At 48.7% G+C, this 22426-nt stretch overlaps 1 protein-coding gene across 1 annotated transcript in view; it reads left to right on the forward strand.

The window, feature by feature from the left end:
• Positions 1-21787, forward strand: part of CCDC117 (coiled-coil domain containing 117) — an 82093-nt gene extending 60306 nt beyond the window's left edge. The window contains exon 5 of the mRNA XM_082253868.1: positions 21403-21787. Within this exon, the coding sequence (XP_082109994.1) occupies positions 21403-21637 (235 nt within the window). The 3' untranslated portion in view covers positions 21638-21787. The remainder of the gene's footprint in view (positions 1-21402) is intronic.
• Positions 21788-22426: the final 639 nt, after the last annotated feature.

Raw genomic sequence — 22426 nt, forward strand, 5'->3', positions numbered from 1 at the left:
TTGACTTCTTATCCATAGGAGCAAGCTAGGCATAAGACTTGTTAAAAAACAAAGTAATCTACATAGACACACACCTATGGGGCTGTCTTACTGGTCCAATACCCCCTGCCATCAGCATTCCCAACCCAGTTTGTCTTCTGCCTAGTTAAGGAGTAAGATGGGCTTCCCTGTGTGCTGGGGCTACGGTCTCAGCCTTCTTCTATTTTATGATTTTATTTTCTGCAAATGTTTTTTTTTTTTTTCTTTGCACTACTAGCTGTTTGTCAGCTTTTTTAGTTAGTTGGGTCTTCGGATGAAGACGGCGTTGCGGAGCTGGGAGTCGGACTAGTCGTCTTGGTGTTCCAGGACAGAGGGCCTTATGGAATCCCAGCTGCCATTGAGCGTTTAGCAGGCTATGCGTACGCCCTGGCCTCGCAAACGACCTGTCCCTGTCCTCAGGGACAAAAGCCCGCGAGGTGGCCACCTCGCTTGGACGTCTCAACCGCGGTTCCGTGCGTTGCTAGCGTCCTGCGTTTTTGGCTGACGGCACCCCCACCACCTGGGGTGGGAGGCTTCCCGTCAATGAGAGGCGCCCACGCCATCGGGTACGGTAAGTACATTCTGTGTGGGGCCTCTGTCTGAGGATGGCAATCTGATGCGTCTGTGGTATCCCCTCATGTCTGTGCGTTTTTTGGGGCTCCCTTCCTCTCGGTCCCTGCGGGGGCTGTACTGCGCTTGGATCGCCATCTGGGGGTCCCTCTCCTGAGTGCCATTGTATTGTGTGTTTGGGGTACAGACATGTGCGGCGACAGCTGCGGGGTTAAAAACCGCCGGTCCGCCATTTTAAGTGTGGGCATGCTGCTGGCTTCACTATGGGCGCCTATGCAGCGATGAATGTAGTGTGTTTTGGCGCCTTACGGCGCCATCTTGTGTGTGGCAATGTGTTCTTCTGAGCACATGTCGGCGGCCATTTTCCCGGAGCCTCCCATTTACTTTCTATGGGCAACCATTTTTCCTTAGCCTGTTTTTTCCTTGTTCAGCCTCCTGCAGTGACATCACTTCCTTTTTCTCTACAGTGGAGATCGGCAGGCGTGTGGTAACACTTGTGGGGTCTGTCTTTGTTTTGTGTGGGAATATCTCTGGCTGTCAGCTCATTGCTACTTTCGGGGTCTGCTTGCATAGTCCTCATAGCGGTGTACTGCGGTGGGTTCGCTGTGCGCTTAAAGGGCCAGTACCTTGGAGAAAAAAAAAAAAAAATTTTTTTCCTTAGTCCCAGGACAGCAAATTCCCCCCAACTTTGGTGGATGATTCCGGTTTCTCCGGATCTTCTGCTCTGCCTGCTCTGACTGCTGCACTTGCGACTTTAGCGTCCAAAGTGGATCTTTTGAAAGCGGATCTTTTGATGGCTAAACGGGATACTAGAAAAAGGCCTAGGCTTCCTTCTGATTCTGACATGGTTACCGTGGATAGTGTGCCCCTTGAGGGGTCTCGCTCTTCCCAATCGGAAGGGGAGGCGGAGGAGGGGGATGATTCCCCCCCTGGGACGGCCGAAGAATGCGCAGCTATGGCTGCGCTGATTATTTCTATAAAGATACACTGCATTTAGAGGATGAGCCCAATCCTCCGGGCAAGCGGTCCTCTTTTGGGACTCGCAGATCCCGAAAATCAGCGCAGGTGTTTCCTTGCCCCGCTGAGTTTCAAGAAACTGTGAATGAACAATGGCGCAATTTGAGAAGCAATTTTGAGGTGCCTAAATGGTTTCAAGTCCGTTACCCCTTTTCGTCTCCTACGGATTCGCGCTTGTCTGTGGCCCCTAAGGTGGACCACACGGTGGCCAGATTGAACAGGGCCACTCTGGTACCCACCGAAGATTCTCCGGTGTTTAGGGACCCTACGGATAGGCGGTTGGAATCGCTTGCCCGCCAGGCCTATACTGTGGCGGGTTCCATGCTAAAACTTATTTTCGCCTCCATCATGGTGGCTCAGGCTGTGGCAGATTGGACCAAGGTGCTGAGACGCACCCTCGTGGCTGACTCTGCCCCCTCTACTACTTTAGAGATGGTGGACCAGATTAGTCAGGCGGTTATGTACCTGTGTGATGCGGCCTTAGATGAGGCTCCCTTGGCCGCGCGCCTGTCTGGTATCTAGGTGCTTAACCGTCGCCTGATTTGGCTGAAGGGCTGGTCGGCTGACCAGACTTCTAGAAAAACTGTGGCTGACATCCCTTATGCGGGGATTCGTCTTTTTGGGGAGTCCCTGGACGAATTGGTTAAGGGGGTCACTGGGGGCAAGAGCACTCTGCTGCCCCAGAATCCTAAGGGAAAATTTTTCCGCGGTAAGCGGGGCCCTTCCTTCAAACCGAACCAGGGGTCCTTTCGTGCCTTCAAGGCACAGGATAAGGGGAAACCCTTTAGAGGCCAAGGTGGCCAGAGGAAGCCTTGGGCGGGCAAGCAAAAAGCCGCCCAGGCTGGAGCGGCGGCCCAGTCCGCCTCAACCAGAAGGGACGCCCTCACCCGTTTCAGGGGTGGGGGGACGTCTGCGCGGTTTTCTCGAACCTTGGCTGCTCCGGATTCCGGACAGGTGGGTTCAGGAAATCATTTGATCAGGTTACAAGATCGAATTCCTTTCATGGCCGGTGGACAGGTTCTTTCCCTCAAATCTGCATTTGACCCCAGATCATTTGCAAGATCTTCGTCGGGCGGTGCAGGTTTTGCTCGCCCAAGGGGTGATAGTCCCGGTGCCGCACCGGGACAGATTTCGGGGGTTCAATTAGAATCTGTTCACCGTGCCCAGAAAGGGCAAAGTGCGTCTAATTCTGGACTTGAAGGCTCTGAACCGCTTTGTGCGCGTTCAAAAGTTCCGCATGGAATCACTCTGCTTGGTGGTAGCCTCTCTGAGCCCAGGAGATTCCCTGGCTTCCATCGACCTCAAGGATGCGTATTTACACATCCCCATATTCGAGGGTCATCAGAGGTACCTCCGATTTGCAATTGCAGAGGAACACTATCAGTTTGTGGCGTTACCTTTCGGTCTCGCTTTGGCTCCAAGGGTGTTTACCAAAGTGCTGGCTCCTGTTTTGGCCCTGTTAAGGGCAAAGGGAATCGCAATCTTGGGGATATCTTGATGATCTCCTGTTAAGATCGAGTGCCAGTCAGAGCCTGCTGCGCGATCTGTCCACTACGGTTCAGACGCTCCAGGAGTTCGGGTGGACCGTCAACGTTCAGAAGTCGACTTTGTCTCCTTCGGTTCGTCTCCCCTACTTGGGGATGGTCCTGGACTCTACTCAAGCAAAAGTGTTTCTGCCAGAGGACAAGCTCCGGTCCCTGCAGAACGAGGTCAGGTCCCTCAGGGACAACGAGTCCTCGTCGCTCAGGACCTGTATGCGGTCCCTGGGGTTGATGGTGTCAGCCTTCGAGGCGATACCGTTTGCACAGTTTCACATACGGTCTCTCCAGGCGGAGATACTGACCAGGTGGGACAGACTTCCTTAGTCCTTGGACCTGAGGGTATCTTTGAGTCGCCCGACCAGAGAGGATCTTCTGTGGTGGCTCCAGTTTCCAGCCGTAGCGGAGGGAAAGTCCTTCCGACCGTTGTTGTGTACGGTGATTACCACGGATGCCAGCCTGTCGGGCTGGGGTGGCGTTCTGGGCACGCTGTCTGCCCAGGGCACTTGGTCGGAGGAGGAATCCTCCCTACCGATAAACATCTTGGAATTACGAGCGATCAGACTGTGCCTGCTCCATTGCTCGGATCCTCTTCGGGGCCGCCCCGTCCGGGTACAAACGGGCAATGCCACTGCGGTGGCCTACATCAATCACCAAGGGGGCACCAGGAGTGCCCGGGCGGCCCAGGAAGTGACCAGAATTCTGTCTTGGGCCAAGACAATGTCCCGGTGATTTCTGCAGTTCACATTCCGGGTGTGGAAAATTGGCAGGCAAATTATCTGAGCCGCCAGACCCTGGACCAGGGGGAATGGTCCCTGCACCCGGAGGTGTTTCAGATGCTGTGGCCGAAATGTGGATCCCTGGATGTGGATCTGTTCGCATCCCGGCTAAAAAACAAGGTGGGAAGGTTCGTGGCAAGAACACGCAATCCTCTGGCAGACGCCTCGGATGCGCTGGTGGTGCCTTGGGATCAGTATCGTCTGATTTATGCCTTTCCCTCGATTCAGTTGTTGTCCAGGTTCCTTCGCAGGTTGGTCTCGGAACCGAAGTTGGTGATCCTGATGGCCCCGGACTGGCCGCGCCAGTCTTGGTACGCGGACATCGTGCAACTGGTGGTCGAGCCTCCTTGGCGGCTCCCGTTGCGAGACGATCTGCTGTCTCAGGGGCCGATTTTACAGTCGCTGGCTTTAACGGCGTTGCTGTTGAAAGCCAGGTCCTGAGAGAACGAGGTCTCTCTGCAGCGGTCATTCCTACCCTACTTAAGGCTAGGAAGGCTTCGTCCAGTAAGATCTATTACCATACCTGGAAGACTTATTTAGCCTGGTGTGAGTCCAGGGGCTTCCATCCTTGCTCCTTTTCGGTGGCGAGGGTGCTGGCCTTCCTGCAATCCGGTGTGGACCAGCGTCATGCGCTGACCACGATAAAAGGTCAGTTGTCGGCACTGGCCATTCTGTTTCAACGCCCTTTGGCGCCGAACTCCTTGATACGCACCTTTATTCAAGGGGTGCGTCATTTGGCTTCTCCTCGGAGGGCACCTTTACCTCCTTGGGACCTGAATTTGGTCCTGTCCAATTTGCAACGTCCTCCCTTTGAAAACATCAGGGAAATTCCTCTGCCTGTGCTGTTATGAAAGGTTGCCTTTCTGGTGGCGATCACATCTGCTCGCAGAGTGTCGGCCCTGTCCTGCCGCTCACCTTACCTGGTGGTTCATAGGGATAAGGTGGTCTTGGGACCTCAGCAATCTTTTTTCTTCCCAAGGTGGTTTTGGATTTCCACCTTAACGAAGATATTGTTTTGCCTTCACTGTGTGCGAATCCTAAGCATCCTAAGGAGTTGGCTCTGCACTCCCTGGATGTGGTCCGGACGAGCAGGGTGTACCTGTCATCCACTGAATCCTTCAGAAAGTTGGATTCTCTTTTTTCATTCTCCCCGAGGGACCTCGGAAGGGTATGGCTGCGTCTGCGGCGACCATTTCAAAATGGATCAGACAGACGATTGTACAGGCCTATTCAATTAAAGAACGGGTTCCGCCGTTCCCTGTCAAGGCGCACTCTACCAGGGCGGTGAGTGCGTCCTGGGCTTTCCGGCATCAGACCTCGGTGGCCCAGGTGTGCAAGGCTGCGACTTGGTCGTCTGTGCACACCTTCTCAAAATTCTACAAACTTGATGTTTTGGCATCAGCAGATGCCTCCTTTGGCCCGCAAAGTTCTGTGTGCGGCAGTGCCTTGATGGGGTCAGGTCGTTGCCTGTCCCTGTCTGTTGGGGGGGGGTGTTTTCTCCCCCTTTGGTGATTTGCTTCCTGGGTTGTTGCTCCAGTTGAGCTTTCTGTTACCCAGAGGATTACCTTGCTGTTCATGTAAGGTTCCTTTCTCTGACGTGGGTGCTGCGTTGCCTTTATACGACGGTCACGTTTCCCACCCCTCATGTCTACACTGCTTTGGAACATCCCATTGGTTAAGACTTAATGAGGGGCGCCGACTGTCGGAGGACGTAAGAGAAAACTGAATTTTTGTAAAATCTTACCGTAAAATTCCTTTGAGTCCTCCGACAGTCCCCGCCCCTCTTTTGGGGTTCTTGTGGACTTAACTGCTTGCTACCAAACTGAGTTGGGAATTCTGATGGCAGGGGGTATTAGACCAGTGGGACAGCCCCATAGGTGTGTCTATGTAGATTACTTTGTTTTTTAACAAGTCTTATGCCTAGCTTGCTCCTATGGATAAGAAGTCAATACCCATTGGTGAAGACTTAATGAGGGGCGGCGACTGTCGGAGGACTCAGAGAAAGGAATTTTACAGTAAGATTTTACAAAAATTCTGTGTTTGTCTTGCTGTAAAATCCATTTCTCTTGATGATCATTGATGGACACAGCACCCCTCTGTGGAGTTGGGTTTTTTCTGATACTGCTTGTAACAAAACTGAGTGCCTATAGCTGAGAGTGGGTGTATACCCTCTGGGACGGCCCATAAGCATAGTCAAGCTTTTTCCTGCCTAGTGTCCTACTCCTGTAGGGGGCAGTATAACCCAATGGTTAAGATTAGGAGCTGTGTCTGTCAATGAACATCAGAGAAATGGATTTTACAAAAATCCCATTTTTTTTTTTTTCCCTCTACGGACGGTCTCTGCTTAAAAAAAAATAACTTTGTATTACCCAAATGCGTGTGTGTTGTGTGTGATTTTTTTTTTTTTTGTAGCAGAGACTGTAGGGGGAAAAAATGGCGATTGTTGCAATTTTTTTGTTGCACGGTATTTGTGCAGTGTTTTTTTTTTTTTTTTTTTTTTGTTTTTTTAATGCAATTTTTTTGGAAAAAATACAATTAAATTAATTGAATTAAAAAAAAAAGTATGTATGTATGTATGTATGTATGATATATAGATATATAATAAATATTTTTTCTGTTTTAAAATATGAAAGCTAAAGTTACGCCGAGTAAATAGATATCGAACATGTCACTCTATAAATTTGTGCACGCTTGTGGAAATGTTAAATGTTTGGAGTTGCAGATGAGATCTAGTGCTAGAATTATTGCTCTTGCTTGAACGCGGCGATACCTCACGTGTGGTGCAAACCGTTTACATATGCATATATGCATGCGCGACTTGCATATGCTGTGCGTACGTGCTTGGAGGGATGAGGTGCTTTTTTTTTTTCTCTTTTTTTCTTTTTCCTTCTTCCATTTTTACACTGTCCCTTCATTTGATTTGATTGTGATCACTTTTTTTCCTATTTCAAGGAATGTAAACACAGCTCCTTATCTTCATGACTCATGGGGTTATGCTCCTCCTTTCAGGAATAAGCACTAAGCAGGAAAAAAAACGTAACCATGCCTATGGGGGCTGTCCCTGCAGGCATAACCTTTCAGACTCTATCATCAGTTTGTTCTGCCTAGTGTTAGGAATAGGACCTAGCTCCCTGCTGGGACTTCAGTCTTAGCTGTAACAGGGAAAGTTTGTGTGTGTTTTTTTTTTTTTTTTTTTTACTAGTTAGTTCCTGAGGCACTACAAGTAACAGCCGGCTGCGGTTTCGCACTGGATTATCTAGATCCTTATGGTCTCTCAGCCTGGCCAGCGAGCGTGAGCAGGTTATATTCCAGAACTAGGCCTCGCCACAACAGTGCCCCGATGGAGGGGGGCGATCCTTTGAGTGGACAGTCTAGCTGGAACGCATCGACCTGGAAAGCCCTGAGTCGCAGCTTCCCCTTGGCTGACAGCACCTCCATCTCGGGTGAGAGGTGATCTGTTTCGGAGTGGCGCCCACCTGGTACCATGTTATAGTGAGTAAAATTGTCCCCCCAAACACCCTGGACGGACGTGGGCCCCTCCCTGGAATGGTCGGACCTTAGGGGGTTCCCTGTCACCCCCAGGGGACTAATCTGGTGTACTCCCTGGCATTTCCCCTACCCCCCAGCAGGTTTTACCATGGGGGGGGTTAATAATGCGGCCATTATGGCTCTTATTTGAGGGGGGTTCATTGTCCTGGGTGGGTCCCTGGCTAGGGACCTTTTTAGATGCCTATTGTTCTGGGACCCCTTTGGGGGGGGTTGCTGGAGACCGCATGGCGCGCCGCCATTTTGCTGTGGTTCATGATCTGTGTTCCCATTAGTTTGCATGGATTAGAATGTATGAGCGGCCATTTTCTTGAGGTCCGTGGGATGGACAGGCATGCAGCATGGCTTGTAATGATGGAGATAGAGCTTCTTCCTCTTCCTGTGCAGACAATGTTAGTTCTGTTTTTACACTGATCAGGCTGAATGCTTCTCTGTGGTCTGGTAACGTTCCAGGGTTTCCCTGTGGGTTTTCTCCCCTTCTGCTCTGCTATTACATAATAATCAGGGCTTGTAAATCTGCAGTAATAGTGGTGGGACTGCGTTTTTCGTGGTCTTAAAGGGACATTACACAAAATATTTTATTTGAGCAATAGAGTCCCAGGATAAAAATTCACCTGCAGACCCCCTGGATGCGACTGCGGGACTCTCTGGTTCACAGTTGCAGCCAGAAATTGCAGTTTTTTTTGCAAAACCTTGTCAAAAGTTGATTTTGTCATTTCTGGTGCTGCCAGCCCCAAACGCCCTTCGCCCTCACCTCCATCGGCAGGGTCTTCGGATTCTAAGACGGATATGATTGCTGTGGACTCAGACCACCTTGAGTGGTCGGGGTCTTCACATTCTGACGGTGAAGAGGACCTGTCCTCATCAGCCGCCACACGGGAACTTGTATTGGTGGAAGCTCTGATAGTTTCTGTGCAGGAAACCCTAAAATTGGCTGATAAACCTACAGCATCAGATACGCAGGTGTCTTTTTTAGCATCCGCAAATTCCCTTGTCCAGAATTGTTTCATACTATTGTGGATGAACAATGGCAACGCATTAAGCACATATTGGTGGTGCCTAAGTGTTTTGAACGCCGTTATCCTTTTGCGGAGGCGGTGTCTAATAGGTGGACTGTACCACCGAAAGTGGATTCCCCGGTGGCCAGGTTGAATAAAGCGACTCTGGTACCGGTGGAAGAGCTGCCAACCTTCTGGATCCCATGGATAGATTGGTGGAATCCTTGTCCCGCCATTTACATGTGGTAGCAGGTCACATGTTAAAGGCTAACTTTGTGAATGTTTTGGTAGCGCACACTGCTACTGAATGGGTGAAATTACTGAAAGTAACTTGGAAAATGCTCGGCTTCCTTCTGCGGTACTGGAACTAATTAGACCAGTTGACCCAAGCCCTAGTGTTCATGTGTGATACGTCCCTGCACTGAGCTTTGTTGGTGGCCAGGACGTCAGCAATGGGGATTGCGATTAGGCGCATGGTATGGCTAAAACGCTGGTCGACTGACCAGGCTTCTAAGAAGGCCGTGACTGATTTTCCTTTTACAGGGGAGAGGCTGTTTGGATCCTCCCTGGATGACTTGATCAAAGGTATCACGGGGGGTAAGAGCACTAATTTGCCCCAATCCTCTAAGGGCAAGGTGCTACCTACTAGGCGGGAGTCTTTACTGCTCGCAAACATCTTTTTCTTGCCTCCGGGTTGCAAGAAAAAGGTAAACCGTTTAGGTCTTCTGGGGGTTCCAAGAAGCCATGGTTGGGAAAATCTAAGTCCGCCCAATCTGGACCTGCAGACAAGTCCTCGGCTGCAGGAAGGGGCGCCCTCACCCGAGTCTGGGGTGGGGGGGACATCTTCGATTCTTTCAGGAACCCTGGACCTACTTGATTCAGGACAAATGGGTTCACAAACTGATACCGTTAGGGTACAAGATCGAGTTCCGGAGAGGTTCTTCCCATCCAATCTTCAGTTATCCCCAGTCCGGTTAAGGGACTTGCGAGGGGCGGTACACGACTTGCTGTCGCAAGTAGTGATTGTGCCAGTTCCCGCTCAGGAACATTTTCACGGGTGTTATTCAAACCTATTTACTGTGCCCAGAAAAGAAGGCAAGGTGCGTCCCATCCTGGATCTCAAGGCCCTGAACTGCTTTGTGCGCGTACAGAGGTTTCGGATGGAGTCCCTCTGCACGGTAGTAGCGTCTCTGCATCAGGGCGATTTCTTAGCCTCCATAGATATCAAGGACGCATATCTACACCTCCCTATCTATGCTGCACACCAGTTTTTTCTTCACTTTGCGGTAGCAGAGGAATATTATCAATTTGTGGCATTACCCTTTGGTCTCGCCTCCATTCCCAGTGTGTTTACCAAGTTACTGGCACTGGTATTCGCACTGCTGTGCCGGTGGGGCATTGCGGTACTGGGGTGCCTGGACGATCTCCTGTTGAGAGCGGACTCTCATTCAGCCTTGGGGGGGAGGGGGGGGGATCTGACGATCATGGACAGATGTCTGCAGGAGTTCGGTTGGAACATCAATTTCAAGAAATCCGCGCTGACTCCGGTTCTGAGACTGGATTATCTGGGCTTGGCTCTGGATTCACCCTTAGCAAGGGTTTTTCTTCCCCTGGACTAACTGCAAAAGTTGCAGGGGGCTATTCAGTTGTTGGACAACAACCTGTCCTCTCTACGAGTTTTCATGTGAGCCTTGGGTCTAATGGTATCGCCCTTCGAGGCGGCTCCGTTTTTCCTCAGATCCATACAAGGTCTTTGCAAAGGGAGGTTCTTGTAAAATGGACCAAGAATCCAAAGTCTTTGGATTCTGTGATCCGGTTGAGCCACAACACAAAATCTGCTCTGTTAACGATTCAGTCTCCAGCACTGTGCCAGGGCAAGTCCTTCCTTCCGATGTTTTTGGACGGTGGTAACCACAGACACCAGCCTGTTGGGCTGGGGCGGGGTGGTGGGGAAGCTCCGTACCCTGGGTACCTGGACGATGGCGTCAAAACTTCCCATACATTTTTTTGGAGCTGAGAGCGATAATGCTTTGTCTGAGTCATTGGATGACTCGTCTGCAAGGTTGTCCGGTTCGGATTAAATCCGACAACGCTGTGGCTTACATCACCAGGGGGGCACCAAGAGTGTCTTGGGGACCAAGGAGGTGGCTGAGATTCTGGCCGTGGCAGAAAGCCCTCTTTACTGTACACATTCCAGGTGTGGAAAACTGGCAGGCGGATTACCTGAGTCGTCAGGTGTTGGATCATGGGGAGTGGCCCCTACACCCGGAGGTGTTCCACCTCCTGTGTGTTCAGTGGGGGACTCCCCGAGGTTGATCTGTTTGCCTCTCACCTCAACAAGAAGGTGCAGAGATTTGTAGCTAGGTCTTGAGATACTCTGGCCGACGCCACAGACGGACGCACTGGTGGCTCCTTGGTCGGTATCGGCTGATTTATGCATTTCCCTCATTGAAACTCCTGCCAAGGATTCTGTGCATGATAGGGGTGTAAAACATTCTGGTGGCTCCAGACTAGCCTCGGTGGTCTTGGTACGCAGATCTGATAAGACAGGTCGTCGATACCCCTTGGAGACTTCTCTCAAGGAAGATCGGACTCAAAGTCTGATCTTCCATCCTGCTTTACAGTCACTGGCTTTAACGGCATGGCTGTTGAAAGTCAGGTGTTGAGAGATGGGTGTCTTTCGGAGTCTGTAATTCCTACACTCTTGGAAGGCTAGGAAGTCAATCACCAGGAAGATCTGCCATCGTATGTGGAAATTGTACATTTCATGGTATGAGTCGATGAAAGGTGCACCCTCGCTTGTTTTTTATCGCTAGGGTTTTGGCCTTTTTGCAGAAAGGGGTTGAACAGCAATTGGCTTTGGGTACTATCAAATGCCAAGTTTCCGCTTTGGCTATACATTTTCAAGGCCCGTTAGCCACGCATGTACTAATCTGTTTTTTTTATCCAGGGAGTGCGCCATATGGCTCCTCCAAGGCGATCCCCGTTACCTCTGTGGGTTATCTGTTCTTCAAAAGCCTCCTTTTGAAAAATTTCGGGAGATTTCGCTGCCTTTTTGTCTCAGAAGGTTGCCTTTTTGGTAGCGATCACTTCTGCCCACAGGGTATCTGAATTGGCGGCGTGGTCTTGCGGCTCACCTTGTCTGGTGGTACACAGGGATAAGGTGGTACTTCGGCCTAATCAGTCTTTCCTAATTAAGGTGGTTTCTGATTTTCATCTGAATGAAGACCTTGTGTTGCCTTCACTTTGCCCTAAACCTCAGCATCCTAAGAAGTCTTCTTCTACCTGCACATTTTGCACCTGAGGCACTTATTAATGAAATGTATTGAATATATTTTTATTTATTTTGCTATTACTAATTTTGATTGCTTTAATCACTCATATATATAGCACCTTCCTCACCATTATTTTTACGGCTTATCCGTCTATTATATTCCTATACTATCATTGTGATATCTACCTCAATTATTTTATTTTTTTGCTATTAATCTCTCGTGTTTTTTTATATATATATATATATATATATATATATATATATATATATATATATATATATATATATATATATATATATATATATTACTTGATTTAGTTATTAGCATCCAGCACTTTATCTAAAGCCCACCCTTATTCTAACCTTTAGTACTGACAAGCTATTGTCCAGCCTTGGTTTATTTCAAGCAAGCGCTATAGCTGGCCCCAATTCATTTTTGCCTTATTTTCACCACATCCCATTTTCCTGTAGCAGCTGCACTTTACATATATTTATCTATTTACCTATATTTTTTCTACACACATGTTGGAACATCCATAGGCGCGAGGGACATGCAGACATTTCTTTGTAGTATATTTTTTTTCTCATCCTAAGAAGTATGCCTTGCATTCTTTGGATGTGGTTCGGGCGATCAGGGTTTATTTAGAGACCACTGAGTCCTTGAGAAAATCAGACGCTCTTTTTGTCCTTGCTGATGGACCTCGTAAGGAATTGGCTGCGTCTGCTGCGACCATTTCCAGATGGATTAGGTAAAACTGTGGTACAGGCCTATTCACGGAGGGGTCAGGTTCCTCCTTTCCCAGTGAAGGCTCATTCAACGAGAGTGCAGAGTGCCTCTTGGGCTTTTTGCCAGCAGGTGTCGGTGCTACAAGTTTGCAAAGCGGCAATTTGGTCATCTGTGCATATGTTCACAATATTCTACAAGGTAGATGTGTTGGCATCCGCGGATGCTTCTCTTGGCCGCAAGGTTTTTCAGGCTGCAGTTTAAAAAAAACTGTTTAGTTTCTCTTTGAGGGTTCAATTTTTTCCGGGTGAGCTCCAGTTGTTCCTGGTTGAGCTCCATGTTGCCTGGTTGGCTTCGTTAAGCCATTGGGGACTTACGTTTTTGTTTCTGCTTGTTTCCCACCCCTCATGATTATACTGCTTTGGGACATCCCTATGAATCGTGAAGATAAGGAGCTGCGTCTGTCGAACGATGGAGAACTGGATTTTTGTAGGAACCAACCGTAAAATCCTTTTCTCTGAAGTTCGACAGACGCAGCAACCGCCCCTCTACTTCTGAGGTATGAGGTTTTTTGTCTTCTAAACACTGCAACTAAACTGTTTGATGATAGCAGAGTCTGAGGGGTTATGCCTGCAGGGACAGCCCACATAGGCGTGGTTACGTTTTTTTTTTCCTGTCTAGTGCCTATTACTGGAAGGAGGAGCATAACCCTATGAGTCATATAGATAAGGAGCTGCGTCTGTCGAACTTCAGAGAATAGGATTTTACAGTAAGTTCTTACAAAAATCCATTTTTTTTCTTTTGCTTTTAAAATGTAAGGGAGAGATTTGGGGATCTTTTTCGAATCCCAGGTCTCTCCATAAAGAGGGCCTGTCATCCTTATTTCTATTTCAAGAGATGTTTACATTCCTTGTAACAGGAAGAAAAGTATAATTTTTGCTTAAAAAAAAAAAAAAAAAAAGCTCTAGACCAGAAGGCACATCGTGACGCCCCCTTGGTCCTCCAAGGCCATAGACTATCTGGTCTCCGTCTGCTTCTGTGACCAGCTGGCTGCATTGTCGGAACGTTTCTTGGGTAAGCCTGAGAAACACCGTCAGGAGGGAGGGACGTCTCCTCCTGCTGCTTCTGAAACCGATCCAAAGGCTATGAGCCACTCGGACCAATTTTCATGAGGGAGTCAGCCGCTGGCTGAAAAGAAATTATACTGATAGCTTCAGCCTTAACCCCGGTAAACAGAGATAGAGAGGGATTATAATGTATTGCGGTCGGAAGTGGCTATTAAAATTTTAAAGTAATAAGATTTAATGGTTATTACTTTAGGTAAAAAGTATATTTCTCTTACGTCCTCCGACAGTCGCCGCCTCTTCATATTCGTCACATATGGGGTATTAGACTTTGCTCCGAAGGAGTAGCTAGGCAACAGAATATGTTAACAATAAAGCTTTTAACATATCCCACCCTCAAGGGGTGGTCCCCTCAGTCAATACCCTCCTACTTCCTGCAACCATATCTCAGTTTTAATGTCTAGCTTGTCAGGAGTGGCTGGCTTTTTCTGTGCTGGGGCTTTCTGCCCCAGACTCTTTCTTCTTTTTAAAATTTTGTTTAAGTTTTCTCTCTACCTTTACTTAGCTGTTATTTTTGTCAGCATTAGTTAGTTCTTCGGATGAAGAGGATCACGCAGACTGGGTCTCGGGCTGATCCCCCTGATCGCAGGTCGTGGGTCAGTGGCTTCCCAGTCTGCCATCGAGCGTTCAGCCAGGTAACGCTCCTGGCACAGTGAACGACCCATCCCTGTTCGGTGCAGGGATGATTGGTGAGGTGGCTACCTCACTGGACGCTGTGCGGTTTCTTAACCCCCATTTTGTGCGTCTTGAATGCGACTCTCCCTGCCTCATGTGCAGCGGCTTGTTCGCCTGTGCGGGTCCCCCACGCCATGTGAGGTAAGTGTATTTATGTGGGGACCTGTCTGTCTGGGGGGGTGTCAGTCTGGGACTGTGTAACCTGCCTTTAATCACACTGCTTGTCTCCCTATCTCTCGGCTGCATGCTGTGGGCTGCAAGGGGGGGGGGGGGGGGGAGATGTGTGACACTGTCTGTGTCAGGCTGATCAGTGTGTGAAGCTGTGTGCTGTGGGGCATGTTTTTTGGCATGTTTGGGCACTATACAGCGATCGCTGCGGCGATCTGACATGTATTCTGACTGGAATGTAATGTGTGTTTTTTTACTGCACTGTGGAGCGGCGGTTTCGGCGCCAAACGGCGCCATTTTGCCTGCACCCGCTCCGGCCGCATGTTTTACATGCATGGCGGCCATTTTCTTGTAGCCTCCATAGGCTTACATAGAGCGCCCTGGCAGCATCACTTCCTCTTTCCAGGAACACCGATCGAGGCAGCAGCAGCGGCGAGGGTCTCCTCAGGTTTTACCCTTCTGTTCTTGCTATCCATTGCCTGTGTTCAGTTTGCATATTCCCTGTGGGGGTCTTATTGTGCTTGAGTGTGGTGCGGTGGGCTGCGCTTGCCGCGCTTGCTTAAAAGGGGCAGTTAACCCTTTGTTGTCTGGCATTACAGGGGCAATGGATTCTCCAGGAGGGAAAATTTCCTACAGCCTTGGTGGAAAGCCAGGGGACCGCTGTCTCCCCCCCAGGGGGGGATTTGGCCACTATTGTGGCTGGCCTTGCTGCTCAGGTGCAGATGCTGGTGGCTGCTCAATCTACTAAAAGGCCCAGAGTTGCTCTTTCCTCTGATTCTGAGGGTGAAGGTGATAGGGCTGTTATGGCGGGGGCCAACTTATCGGGGTCCCGCTCCTCTCTTGATCTAATAGGGTCTGAGGTGGAGGCTGAAGTTGAGGGGGTTGATAATTCTCCCCCTGGCTCGCCTGAAGAGCTTGCAATCATGGATGAGTTGATTGCTTCCATAAAGCAAACGCTGCGTTTGCAGGATGAGGTGTGTCCCCCCGCCGCCTTGGCGGCTTATGGGACGCAGAGAAAACGCAGGACGCCGCAGGTTTTTCCCTGCAATGATGATTTTCAGCGCGCTGTTAAGGATCAATGGCGCAATCTACGCAAACCTTTTGCTGTACCAAGTAGATTCAAGCTGCGTTATCCTTTCTCGCCTTCCACTGATGAAAGGTGGTGTGTGCCACCCCCAGTGGATCACGCAATTGCGGTTTTAAACAAAGCCACTGCGATTCCTGCAGAGGATTCCCCTGTGTTCCGTGACGCCACGGATAGGAGACTGGAGTCTCTTACCCGTCATACTTATTCTGTTACGGGTTCTATGCTTAAGGCTCTGTTTGCTTCTCTCATGGCGGCCCAGGCGATCGCAAGTTGGACGCAGATGCTTAGGCGCGTCCTAGTGGCCGATTCGGCCTCACCGGCGACCCTGGATATGGTGGATCAAATCCACCAGGGTGTCATGTATCTGTGTGATGCGGACCTGGACCTGGTTCCGTTGGCTGCACGTGTGCACAGTGTGGCGGTGTTGTCTCGCTGCCTGATTTGGTTAAAATGTTGGTCGGTGGACCAGTCTTCACGTAAGACCTTAGCCAATCTGCCTTATGATGGGTCTCGCCTTTTTGGGGAGTCCCTGGATGTGTTGATTAAGTGGATCACCGGGGGTAAGAGCACTCTCTTGCCCCATTTCCCCAAAGCTAAGGGGGCTTCTGGGAAGAAGCATGCTAATTTTCGGCCCCCTCAGGGGTCCTTTCGTGCCTTTCGGCCGCACTACAAGGGCAAGCCGTTCAAAGGTCAAGGCTCTCAGAAGAAGCCCTGGTCTGGTAAACAGAAGTCCGGCCAATCCGGATCTGCAGCCCATAACAGTGCGGCCTGAAGGGGCGCCCTCACCCAGTTTTGGGGTGGGGGGACGCTTGCTCGGTTTTCTTCAGCCCTGGTTGGCCCGTGTGCGGGACAGATGGGTTCAGGAAATCGTTCGATCTGGTTACAAGATCGAGTTTCTCTCTCGGCCGGAGAGCAGATTTTTTCCCTCAAATCTTCAACTGTCTCCAGAGCGTTTGCGGGACCTGCACCTGGCGGTGCGGGACCTGAGGGCTCAGGGAGTGGTGGTTCCGGTGCCTCATCGGGACAGATTTCGGGGGTTTTATTCCAATCTGTTCACCGTGCCCAGGAAGGAGGGCAAGGTTCGTCCAATTCTGGACTTGAAGGCTCTGAACCGCTCTGTGCGGGTTCGCAAGTTCCGCATGGAATCCCTGCGGTCGGTGGTGGCTGCCCTGGTTCCGGGGGAATTCATGGCCTCCATCGATTTGAAGGATGCGTACCTTCACATCCCCATTTTCGAAGGTCACCAGAGGTACCTTCGATTCGCCATTGCGGAAGATCACTACCAGTTCGTGGCGTTGCCTTTTGGTCTCGCCTCGGCTCCGCGGGTCTTCACCAAGGTGCTTGCACCGGTTCTGGCATTGTTGAGGGCCCAGGGCATTTCTGTCCTGGGGTATCTAGACGACATCCTGGTTCGGTCTGCGACCAGCCAGGGTCTGGAGGAGGACCTGTCTGTCACGATGCAAACTCTACAGGAGTTTGGTTGGACGATAAATTTTCCAAAGTCGACGCTGAGTCCGTCGGTTCGCCTTCCCTACCTGGGAATGATTCTGGACTCGGTACAAGCGAAGGTCTTCCTGCCGGAAGACAAGCTCAGAACTCTTCAGGAGGAAGTCAGGTCCCTCAGGGACGTTCCGCACTCGTCTTTAAGGACGTGCATGAGATGTCTGGGATTGATGGTCTCGGCCTTCGAGGCGATTCCCTTCGCCCAGTTTCACACGCGGGGTCTCCAAGCAGAGATCCTGTCCAAGTGGGACGGGCGACCTCAATCTCTGGATCTTCAGATCTCGTTGAGTCATCGCACCAGAAGAGACCTTCTGTGGTGGCTCCAGTCCCCGATGGTGTCCGGGGGCAAGTCGTTTCGTCCTATCTCGTGGACGGTGATCACCACGGATGCCAGCCTGTCGGGCTGGGGTGGTGTTCTGGGCGTTCTGTCTGCCCAGGGGACTTGGTCGGAGGGAGAGTCTTCCCTTCCGATCAACATTCTGGAATTACGTGCGATAAATCTCTGTCTTCATCGCTGGACGGACCGGCTGCAGGGTTGCCCGGTTCGGGTGCAGACGGACAATGCCACGGCGGTGGCCTACATCAACCACCAAGGGGGCACCAGGAGTGCCCGGGCGGCTCGAGAAGTGGCCGACATTCTGTCTTGGGCCGAGACTCATGTCCCGGCGATAACGGCAGTTCACATTCCGGGGGTGGAGAACTGGCAGGCGGACTGTCTGAGTCGCCAGACCCTGGATCAGGGGGAATGGTCTCTTCACCCGGCTGTCTTCCAGATGTTGTGCGCGAAGTGGGGTCTTCCAGATGTGGACCTGTTCGCGTCTCGTCTCAACAACAAGGTGAGAAGGTTCGTGGCGAGGACGCGCGACCCTCGGGCAGACGCGTCAGTGGCCCCGTGGCATCAGTACAGGCTGATGTACGCATTCCCACCGATTCAGTTGCTGTCCAGGTTCCTTCGCAGGTTACTCTCGGAACGCAGCACGGTGATTCTTGTGGCACCGGACTGGCCTCGCCGGTCCTGGTACGCAGACCTCGTGAATCTGGCGGTCGACGCCCCTTGGCGTCTACCTCTTCGAGACGATCTACTGTCTCAGGGACCGATTTACCATCCTGCTTTACAGTCGCTGGCTTTGACGGCCTGGCTGTTGAGACAGAGGTCCTGAAGGAGAAGGGTCTCTCTCCAGAGGTCGTTCATACTTTGATCAACGCGAGGAAGTCTTCCTCGGGGAAGGTTTATTACCGTACTTGGAAGGCCTATTTTGCCTGGTGTGAGTCCAGGGGGTTTTCACCCCGCACGTACTCGGTTTCCCGTGTGCTGTCTTTTCTTCAGACGGGTGTTGATCAGCGTTTGGCGCTGGCTACGATAAAGGGTCAGGTGTCTGCGCTGGCCGTTCTGTTTCAACGTCCCGTGGCTTCCAACTCCTTGGTTGGCACTTTTATTCAGGGTGTGCGGCATCTGGTTCCTCCTAGGAGGGATCCTCTGCCCCCTTGGGACTTGAATCTCGTTCTATCTGTGTTGCAACGTGCTCCTTTTGAACAGATCAGGGAGATCTCGTTGTCTATGTTGTCCAAAAAGGTCGCCTTTTTGGTGGCGATCACTTCGGCTCGCAGAGTGTCGGAGCTGGCGGCTTTGTCCTGCAAGTCTCCGTACCTGGTTATTAATTTGGATAAGGTGGTCTTGCGACCTAATCCTTCTTTTCTTCCGAAACGTGTTTCGGAATTCCATCTTAATGAGGATATTGTCTTGCCTTCGCTGTGCGCGAAGCCTAAACATCCAAAGGAGGTGAGATTGCATTCTCTGGATGTTGTTCGGGCGATAAGGGTTTACCTTAAATCGACTGAGTCTTTTCGTAAGACTGACTCCTTGTTTGTTCTTCCAGAGGGTCCTCGGAAGGGCATGGCGGCTTCGGCCTCTACCATCGCCAAATGGATCAGGCAGACCATTGAACAGGCCTATGCTTTGCAGGGTAAGGCTCCTCCTGTCCCTGTGAAGGCGCACTCTACTAGATCTTTGAGTACGTCTTGGGCCTGTCGTCATGGGGCTTTTGTAGCCCAGGTGTGTAAGGCGGCGACCTGGTCGACCGTGCACACTTTCACAAAATTCTACAAAGTAGATGTTCAGGCATCGGCGGATGCTTCCTTTTGGCCGCAAGGTTCTTAGTGCGGCTGTTCCATAGGGTCCCTTGTTGGGGACTCCTGGCTGTTGGGATAGTTTTTTGTATCCCCTGGTTTTTTGTCCTTTCCTGGGTTGTTGCTCCTGTTGAGCACTTGTTTTTTGCTGTTGCCCAGCTGGTTTCCTTCCTTTGGTAAGGTTCCTTTCTTTGATGTGGAGACTGCGTTGCCTTTTCGGCGCGGATGCGTTTCCCACCCCTCAGGTTTGCACTGCTTTGGGACGTCCCCATATGTGACGAATATGAAGAGGCGGCGACTGTCGGAGGACGTAAGAGAAAACGGAATTTTTGTAAAATCTTACCTGTAAACTTTCTCGGAGTCCTCCGACAGTCGCCGCCCCCGCCCCTCTTTTGGGGTTTGGTTGTATACTCTACTGCTATTCCACTAAAACTGAGATATGGTTGCAGGAAGTAGGAGACTATTGACTGAGGGGACCACCCCTTGAGGGTGGGATATGTTAAAAGCTTTATTGTTAACATATTCTGTTGCCTAGCTACTCCTTCGGAGCAAAGTCTAATACCCCATATGTGACGAATATGAAGAGGCGGCGACTGTCGGAGGACTCAGAGAAAGGAATTTTACAGGTAAGATTTTACAAAAATTCCGTTTTCTTTAGTTTGTCTCATTTAAAATAAAGCTAACCTATGCGTTATGTACGAAGTACATGTCTTACTACTTTACATAAAACATATGGAAATTAACAATTTGCCACCCAGACCAATTCGGACATTTCTCACATAAAAAATCAGCTTTTTTTTTTTTTTTATAGAAAATTACCTGAAACCCCGAAACATTATATACTTTTTCAGACGGGGAGAATAAAATAATGGGTATTGCATTTTATTTTAGTCCCATATTTAGGCAGTGATCATGTTTTTATTTTTTTTTCCTTTTACTAATATTTGAGGTATAGAAATAATAAATTAAAGTGCACTATCTTCTCTGTATGTGATCAAAAATCACTGTGTATGTGTGTATGTGTGTATGTATGTATGTATGTATATGTGTGTGTATATGTGTGTGTATATATATGTATATATATATATATATATATATATATATATATATATATATATATATATATATATATATATATATATATTATAGTGTGTGTATGTATGGCCTTAAAGAGCTATGAACATGGACCAATTTAATGAATTCACAAAGGTGTAAAAAGTGATAAAATCATTAGTCAACAAAAGCTGCTACAAATAACCTATATCATGTAAAATTACAGGCTCTGGCTTTATGGAACTGTAACAGTCTTTTAACAGATTACGCAATATCAGTGCAATATCAGATGACATCCAAAGTGAGGACGGACTAAGGCAATGGCTGGCTGCAGGTAAGCAGCATTGAGATATCGGACCTCTCTGTGGATGGATAGTCCCTCTCTGTTGCTGTTTGCTGGCCATTTTGCTTGTGTATTGTGGCTCGTATGAATACGGGCTGGTCGGCTCCTCTGTATACTCAATGCTCCTGCACATGATACAGCTGAGATGATCACTGCATCGGCTGGTCGGCTCAGTTAGCAGAAAAAACATGCAGGGAAAGGAAGAGGCTGATAGTGCATTACTATTAAAACAAAAAGTTTATCAAAAGAAGTGCACTTATATCAATTCCTAAAACGTTCAATCGAAATGGGTAAAAATGACACCGGCTGCCTGCAGTGCAGACCGTGCTTACCCGCAGCCAGCTGGTAAGAAGCCATTGCCTTAGTCCGTCCTCACTTTGGATGTCATCTGATATTGCACCTTTATTGCAGAATCTGTTAAGACTGTTACAGTGTCATAAAGCCAGAGACTGTCATTTTACACACTATGTTATTTATAGCAGTTTTTATTGACTTTAATGATTTTATCACTTTTTATACCTTTGAATTCATTAATTGGTCCATGTTCATAGCTCTTTCAGGCCACTGTGGACTTTTTTTTTTTTTTTTTTATATGCAGTGATTTTTGATCACATACAGAGAAGATAGCGCACTTTATTTTATCTCTATTCAATTGTTCCCATATTCAGGAATTCTAAGTGCAGCAATCTACATACTTGATCAGCGCATCGATACCTTATACAATATTTGATGTACCCCCAGCATGATCATCTTTTGGAAAAGAATAGTTGCTGTGAACTATTTACAAATCTTTACATTTTAATTTATTACAGCACAGTATTAAAGAATATGCTTGTATTTATTGTACTTATTTTGTAGGAATCGTCCCTCCATGGAGCTCGTCCTTTGGAAACCCCAACCAGAATTTCTGATTAACAAACTCCAGAGCTTTACCAGTCATAAGAAGGAAACGCAAGCATCCAGACAAGATATTCCTAAAACACCATTCCTCCGGCAAGTAGATCCACTGGAGGAAGACAAATCGCACATTTTGAATTTAGACTGTGATAATGACCCCTTGTGGGGCAGAGAAGAGGAGGAAATGGAACTTTAAGATATATATATAATTTTTTTTTTTTTTGTGGTATAAATTTGAGCAGAAGGGTCTGCTTTTATGAACATTGGCAGCTGTAAACCTTTGGACTGAAATGTTGAGACTTGATTTTGTGGGGTTGTTCCCAATTTTGCCAATTTTTTTTTTTTTTTTTTTCCAAAGAACAAAGACTGAATGAAATGGAGAAATTGTTTGCTTATGTAGGCTTGGTTTTCTAGCCTTCACTACATTGGCACCATTTTAAAACTTGTACTGTTTCACATGGGGGTTTAGGGACTACAAGTAGGGTCCACTAGACAGCATTCTCCAGATTCCAGAGTGGGAGCTTTCTGTTACTTGGTGGGTTCTTTTAAACTGACATGGTAAGAACCAGTATTTTAAATTGGGACCTCTTGTTTGAAGAAAGTTAATCAATATCTACTTCTTTGGGGCTGTTTTTGATTAGCCCTCAAGTTTTATTCAGTTGATTTGAATATCCTTGAATTTTGTCTTAAAAGTGCACCTGTGCCCAGAGACATTAGAAGCTTTTACATTTTCTTTAACAGATAACTTTAAAACAAGAAATTCCTGACCTCTCTAGCTGCTTGTACTGTGTAATTCATACTCCAAGATCACAAAAATACTTTTGGTGTCCAGTTTCAGTCAGTTTCTAACAGCTTAAAATGACACTAAAGTGGAATTTTAAAAAATATATCCTTAACACCAAAAAAACAAAACAAATCTTCTGCACTGTCTCCTCCTCCAAATCCTTAAATTCTTTTTTTTTTTTTTTCTTTATTTTCTGCTGTG

Source organism: Pelophylax lessonae (assembly GCF_965119305.1).
Source record: "Pelophylax lessonae genome assembly, chromosome: 1".
Classification (NCBI taxonomy): Eukaryota; Metazoa; Chordata; class Amphibia; order Anura; family Ranidae; genus Pelophylax; species Pelophylax lessonae.